The 7,320-nt window shown below is 36.4% G+C and overlaps 1 protein-coding gene across 4 annotated transcripts; it reads left to right on the top strand.

Annotated features, from left to right (window-relative positions):
• Positions 1-414: 414 nt before the first annotated feature.
• LOC121268367 (serine/threonine-protein kinase Nek6-like) lies at positions 415-5,534 on the top strand. 4 transcript variants are annotated; one of them, XM_041172607.1, is made up of 16 exons: positions 415-775; positions 856-945; positions 1,086-1,164; positions 1,360-1,493; positions 1,769-1,835; positions 2,169-2,234; positions 2,370-2,416; positions 2,565-2,610; positions 2,708-2,788; positions 2,865-2,907; positions 3,020-3,069; positions 3,330-3,411; positions 3,504-3,553; positions 3,670-3,743; positions 3,827-3,878; positions 3,963-5,534. In XM_041172607.1, the coding sequence occupies exons 4-16, from the start codon at positions 1,375-1,377 to the stop codon at positions 5,244-5,246; spliced, it is 2,061 nt and encodes a 686-aa protein (XP_041028541.1). In that variant the 5' UTR covers positions 415-775; positions 856-945; positions 1,086-1,164; positions 1,360-1,374; the 3' UTR covers positions 5,247-5,534. The 4 variants fall into 4 exon arrangements, with proteins under 4 accessions (XP_041028541.1, XP_041028540.1, XP_041028538.1 ...); XM_041172606.1 differs by lacking the exon at positions 856-945 and having other exon boundaries at positions 415-851; XM_041172604.1 differs by having other exon boundaries at positions 856-1,164.
• The last annotated feature ends 1,786 nt before the right edge of the window (positions 5,535-7,320 follow it).

Here is a 7,320-nt window from a genome sequence, read left to right on the forward strand (position 1 = left end):
AGATTGTATAAATATCAAGCAAGATTTTTTTTTTTTTTCTGTGTCTTTTAGCAATAATAGCTTGTCATCTAGCTAAAGAAACCCCGTAGAGAAAGAAAAGAGCGTCGGTCATTTGCAGAAGGAATATAGCATACAACACATTTTCCACGTCTTCACCAAAACCGTCACATACTATACTGACGACGTTATGCCTTTACTTTGTGGTCCACCATGAAAGCGAAGATGTCATTTTTTCCCCAATTTATAAATTATAATCTCATCTGTTCCTTAATTTAAGGTACAGAACAGCTGTTAATTGTACCCAACCCCACACAGGAAGAAGATATTGTTCAGCAAGCCTTAGCTACCAATGAGGATTTGGCCGCCTACTTGGAATTGATTTTTTATTGGTACTGTTGCCCGACCACCTGATTTCATTGGGGATTGGTTTTGCTCCACCATGTTTACACCCAAAGATGCATCTCCAACTTTTGACTCAACTTTTCGTTATTTAGGCTTGTTTTTAATTGCCAATTCCTACCATTTTTTCGAAAAATAAATAAAAAGTTTGACCCACGAATACCCGTTGCTGGGTAGCACAGCTGCGCAAAGGACAGTGTGAAACGTTGTGGAGGACCCTATCTGTAAGCTAAGTCCAGAGTCGAGTGAGATTTTCGAGTTACAAGGACGGTGACAACACACCTGCATGCTCGGGGGGGAAAACATTCTCTAGTAGTGTGGGTGCTCTGATCGATCCCATGAATCTGTGAATGCAAGCAAAACCTTTGCTTTTTTTGTAGGTTTTCTGTATCTGTCACTTCAACGTTTGGCTTTCAAGCTCTCTCTCTCTCTTCTTAACCTTTTCTCTTGTGGTAGGTAATCAGCTATTTTCAGTTGTGTATTATTTATGAGTTGAAATGTTGCATTAATTAAGCTTGTCTTTCCACATCTCTCCCAACTTTTTTGGTAAGTGATCAACTTTTCAATTATCATATTAGCGGTAGATGACTTTAATTGCGTTTTCCCTTCCTCCTCTCTCTTCTCTGACAAGGTGGTGTTATATCATCATTATGGAATGTGGCTTTTCTGATTTTTATGTCTCTCAGCTATAGGAAGGATTCCTTGCAGTTTCTGGAACTTCAATAGTCTCAAGAAGCTCAGAAGACTTTTTTCTGTGTAACCAAGGTACAAACTCATATCTGCCTTCGATCTCTTTTTAGTCCTCTTTTTTTTTTTTTGGGGGGGGGGGGGGGGGGGGGGGGGGGCGTAATTTCAACTTCTATATTTCTTTCAATTATGTATCTTTGATGCCTGAAATGGCTACAAATTTAGTAGATATAACTAGTTGGATCTGTCTCTGAAGTTGGACTTAACTTTCAGCTTCTGAAGCTCCACATGGAGACCGACAATGGTGATTCAAAGTCAACGTTGGAGGACTACGAAGTGATAGAGCAGATAGGAAGAGGAGCATTTGGCGCTGCGTTTCTGGTTCTCCATAAGATTGAGAAAAAGAAGTAAGAACAATTTTCTGTTCAACTTCGTTTCTTTCTCAACGCAACTGTTCTTCAATTCCGTGGTTCGTATCTACAGGATCGTCAATTGCTAAAAATTCCTTTCTAACTATGTAGTTAATGACTGAATATAACGGTATCATAGTTCATATCCAGGGAGTTAACTTCCTCCCAAGAGGGGAAAACAAAATTAAGAATTCAAGATTTCCAGTCAGAACAAAAAGAAGGGTTAGTTTGTGTTTTTAACTTCCATCTTCTTAATTATTTGCTTTGTTTAGGTATGTGTTGAAGAAGATTCGCTTGGCTAAACAAACGGAGAAGTTCAAACGGACTGCACATCAGGAGGTCACTATACACAACATTTGCACTAAATTTCTGATAGCCGATGAAAGGATTGTGTTGTAATGTGCTTCTTACTAGTCTACCCCACATGGGTTTTATACTTTTCATTTCATCGGTCCTCTGGGCAATGCGGCTTAATATGTCTTTACTCTATTTTTGGAGTTGATCATAGGAAGTAAACTTCCATATTTGTATATTCTTTTGTCCATCAATTATACAAGAAGTATCCTCTATACTCAAACTCCCATGCATGGTGCCAAGCAGGCTTTATCAACTGAAATTCTCATTAAAATAACTTGCCTCTCATGAATGACAGTTCCTCTATTTCTGTTGCAGATGAACTTAATTGCGAAACTAAATAACCCATATGTTGTGGAGTACAAAGATGCTTGGGTAGACAAGGTGAATGTCATTTTTATTCCAAAATATCGGATAACTTCAAGCTGACATGATAGGCCTACAATTTTGTAGAAATCTGTCGTTATTGTGATTATTTCTGACTTGGTTCATTCATGATCATGAGTTTTTTGTTTGTAGGGAGACTGCATATGCATTGTAACTGGCTATTGTGAAGGAGGAGACATGTAAGTAACATCCATTTGTGTTTTAGCATTTTATACAGGTTTTGGGTGGTGTATCAGAATGTGTTCTAGTAAATAAATAATATGTTAAAAATAGAAAGACAGTCAGAATGCTACCTGTGAATGATTGATGTTTTCCCCTCTGGAGCAGGGCTGAAATTATAAAAAAAGCTAGAGGAAAATTTTTCCCAGAGGAGGTAATCAGCAAGATTTCATGATCTGTAAGTCCTTTGTATGTACTTCGGCTAGGTAATCTGCTCCTACACCTTATTGTTTATCTGTTCCATTTTTCAGAAGCTCTGCAAATGGCTGACCCAGTTGTTGCTAGCTGTGGACTACCTCCACTCCAATCGTGTACTTCACAGAGATCTAAAGGTATTATATGGTATCCATCTTTGAAAATCAAAAGATCCTAATTTTGTGTACTAAAAGACACTTTATTGAATTCCAGTGTTCCAACATATTCCTTACAAAGGAGAATGACATCCGGCTTGGTACGAAGGCATAATGATTATTAATGGAGCAGACTTTTATTTCCCGCATCAGGTTTGGCTTCCATATCTTCATGTCTTCTAAATCAATGTATATCTTACATGGACTGTACAGGTGACTTTGGACTCGCAAAACTACTCAACGCAGAAGACCTTACTTCCTCGGTATGAACTTGTATATATATTTGGTGTGCTGATTTTTCACTTATTGTCAATGTAGCAATCTACAATACGATTGTAAAACCCTATTACTGCTGCACGCTGCTCTGCCCTAGTTTCCTGGATGTTTGTGATGTCTGGAATTCTAAGCTGTCTTAAGGCCCTATACTGTAGCACAATGCCCTGCCCAAGTTTCACTGACGTTTGTCATCTCTAGAACATCAACTATCAATGGTTATGCTAAGTGGCTTTGCGATTTTATATAGGTCGTTGGAACTCCCAACTACATGTGTCCTGAACTCCTTGCAGACATTCCTTATGGTTACAAATCTGATATATGGTCGCTTGGTAAGAATAGTGGAAGCATTGTTCTAATTTAACAAAGCTGTGGCCATGATCTTGACTAGGAGCCTAGGAATAACAGCTTGGTTATTTTTCAGGCTGCTGTATGTTTGAAATTGCTGCTCATCAACCAGCATTTAGAGCTCCTGTAAGTTTAAGCTTCAGCCACATGTACTGCAATAAATGATCAGACATAAATTTTTCCTTTGTACTCGATAAACATTTCATAAGTGAAACAGATCCATTAAGTGCTCAATTTAACAGGACATGGCAGGACTCATCAATAAAATAAACAGATCCTCCATTTCTCCACTCCCAATTGTGTATTCCTCCACACTGTAAGTGACCGCCTAGTGGTATGTCATGAATTTTGCATTCAATTTGCACATTTCAGTTGAAACAAAAGGCTTACATCTTACAGGAAACAAATTATCAAGAGTATGCTGCGGAAGAACCCAGAACACAGACCAACGGTGAGTTCAGGTCAACCTACCCTCATTTCTGGTTCTATTTGAATACCGTGATCCATTTTTACCCGTGCATCTCTACAATTGTAGGCAGCAGAACTTTTGAGACATCCTCATTTACAACCATATCTCCTCCGTTGCCGTAATACATCTTCAGTTTTTCTACCAATCAAGCCCATAGAGGGTTCCAAGGAGAAGGGAACGAGAAAATCATTATCTAACAGACCTAGCAGTGCCAAAGACAACATAGAAAAAGAAGATGGAGTACCGAACCGGCTTGAAGGTATTCATCCATCTGAGAGTAAAACTGATATACAGCCAAGTAAATTGCCCAACAGTGATAAGCCAACACTGACAGCTAGTGCAGAAGACAACCTTGAGACCAAGAAGGTAGATCCTACTAGCTATACAGTTGAAATATCCGCCAATATTTCAACAGATGAGTCAACTGGTTCTGAAGCATCTGTGTGCAATGGAGATGGTGAAGCAGATGTTGGAAATACACCTGAAAAGGGAAAAACCAACAATGAGATTAAATTGGAGAGAACACTGAATTGTCAGAATGAGGAAATGGAACAAACCAGTGAACATTTTAATCAATTGCAAGAGGTTGATATCAAGACTCTGAGCACAAAAGACGAAAAATTTTACAACCAAATTCATAAAGAATCTGATGCAGAGGCCAAGTGTGCTAAACCAGGGAAACTTTGCAACCAAGTTCAAGAAGAAGCTGAAGCAGAGAGCAAGCTTGGTAAACCAGGGAATGAAGTTCCCGATAATAAAGCTGAAGTAGAGGGCAAGTCTGATAAACCAGGGGATTGTGGAAAAGTGACAATGTCAAATGCAGGATGCACTGATAAAGTTGGGTCCCTCGATGATGAAAGTTCATCTTTGGCTGGGGAGATTGTTGAACATAAACCTGATCTAGAATCTAGAACTATACTAAGGACGGAAAGTGATGATGCATGCACAGAAGGCTATAACATGGACTGCACATTCTCTGAAAATAATGGCACATTTCCACGTAAAGATAAAGTAAGAGCAAAAACAAATAACCTAAGTTGTTCCATGCAGACCGAGAGAGATGATGCTCGTGTACATAATCAGGCACCTAGTGATATCTCTTTAGTCAGTACACTCACTGCAATTGGTGGAGATGAAATCAAAAGTGAGTGGGATAATCCAAGCCAGCAAAGAGCTGATGCCCTTGAGTCTCTGCTTGAGTTATGTGCTCAGCTACTTAAGCAGGACAAACTTGACGAGCTTGCTGGTGTGCTAAGACCATTTGGAGAAGAAACTGTCTCATCGAGAGAAACAGCAATTTGGTTGACAAAGAGCCTCATGTCTGCCCAAAAACTTAATGGAGGAAACTAATTTTTAGAGGTGATTGGCAGAACTTATTAATCACCATAAGAATATTTGAGTGAACGTGTTAAAATAATGTGTAAATCATCCGCATTGTTGTGTTGATTGAAGATAGAGGCTTGGAATAACATATAGCACAGATTGTCAACTTACTATTGTCTTTGATGAGAACGAACATAAAGTTTCCGTCACCGGTAACATAAACTGGTCAGCAGTACTTGTCACTGACTACAAATCTTCATTGCATGCAAATGCATTGGACTGTTTATTATATCATATCCTTTTGTTCGTTTGGAAGCACTTTAGCCAAAATATATTAGACTGTAGTTTGATTTTTTCGTCTAGACTCTAGAAGATTAGTTGTACTATCCATGGTATTATGATAAATCTTCTGGACAGCCATGTGCAAAGTGAATCTTCAACATCACTTTTGGTTACATCACAGTCGAATATTACACTTCCACTCCTAATTTTATGTCAATTAATTACATCAAAACTGAAATTTACACTTCTGCTACTAACTTCATTGCCATTAATTCGACCATTCATCCATGCAAAGAGACATCATATGGTAAATGTATCAACTTGCAGCCAACAATCTGGTCTCCTCAGCATCTTTAGTAACTATGAACATAATTATTTTCTCCGACCTCCTCGACAGCAGCATGAATTGAAAAACAGGCTTGGCATAATTCAATGGATTAACATCATTGAGGTCTCCTTGACATGATAGAATATGCCATTTCTGGTCCTCACCATGATATCCACGGACGCATGAGGACTAAAATGGTCCCATTCAATGTTTCCAAAGATTCCTACAGGGGTGTGAGTATATATCCTCATTTAGAGTTCCTTCGGGCATAGATCCATATATTTCCAAAGCATTGATGTTCGTCCTCGTCATCGTATATATCCCTTTGCTGTTCATAATTGACTACATCAGGAGCCAGCGAAATTGCACATACAGTTGGGCTAACTAAATTGGCCTTGGGAAGTTTTCTCACGTATTGTCCCTATTCCCTAGTCAGATACAAAAATCGTGTGATGATGAACCCCCGTGGAAAATATTGTCATCTGAGCCGAAGGAAAATTAAAGAGAAATGCTACATTCAGTCGTGAAATGCGCAAGTATCATACAGTCGCTTTGAAAAAGAGTGGAGTCCACTATTAAAAAATTAATTTTTTTTTATGTGGATCTAATATTTATTCATTTTTTTAAATAATTACATGACGCTTATACATTAATGACTGTAACTATTATTTTTTTAAAATTAAAAGAGTGGCAAATTATCGATTGACTAAAAAAAGAAAAAAGAAAAAAACAACTCCACTTTGTCCGGCAATAATGTGACCTGTTTCTTAACTTGTTTCTGCTGTAAAGTTATAAACCATTTATATTTTTGTTTATTTTTTCGTTTTTCATTTGTTTGAAAACCTCAATGGCTTGGACATAGAGAGAGGTACAGAATTCTCAAAATTTTGATAATTTTATTTTTAAATATAAAATATTTTTTAATTTTTAACTTTTTAACTTTTTTATCTAATTATTACATGATTATTATTCAAATACAAAAAATAATACAACTTTTATAAACTTTAAAATAAAAATAATATTAAAAAATAATATCCAAACAAGTTTTTAACTTTATAATATTTTTATTTAACTCTTATTTAAAATCTAATAAAACATCTTAACTCATATTATTTTATTATTATTCACAAAATTATAAGATAATACAAATATTGAAACGAGCCTTGATGAAACAAACGAAATTAAGGATACAATTGCCTCAAACATGGTTTTAAATTGTCCCAAATATTCAATCTTAAGGTTCGTCTAGATAATGATATTAGATAAGAATTATGTGAATAAAATGAAATAGTTTGAATTAAAATATTTAATATTTTATTTGGTTTTAAAAAATAAGAGAAAAAAAGTTGAATAAAAATATTATAAAGTCAAAATATTATTAGAATATAATTTTTGTTTTGAAATTTGAAAAAGATGTATTAGTTTTTTGTATTTTGTTTAAAAATTTGGACAAATTGTAATGTCTGGCTAATGATTATATGAATAAGTAGA

Source organism: Juglans microcarpa x Juglans regia, chromosome 5S (genome assembly GCF_004785595.1).
Source record: "Juglans microcarpa x Juglans regia isolate MS1-56 chromosome 5S, Jm3101_v1.0, whole genome shotgun sequence".
NCBI lineage: Eukaryota > Viridiplantae > Streptophyta > Magnoliopsida > Fagales > Juglandaceae > Juglans > Juglans microcarpa x Juglans regia.

Bases quoted from the DNA above. Each gene is read 5' to 3' on its own strand.
- LOC121268367 (XM_041172606.1), top strand. From the start codon at position 1,375: ATGGAGACCGACAATGGTGATTCAAAGTCAACGTTGGAGGACTACGAA. The intron at 2,417-2,564 runs GTAAGTAACATC...CCTCTGGAGCAG, and splicing joins TATTGTGAAGGAGGAGACAT to GGCTGAAATTATAAAAAAAG. The intron at 3,412-3,503 runs GTAAGAATAGTG...GTTATTTTTCAG, and splicing joins ATCTGATATATGGTCGCTTG to GCTGCTGTATGTTTGAAATT.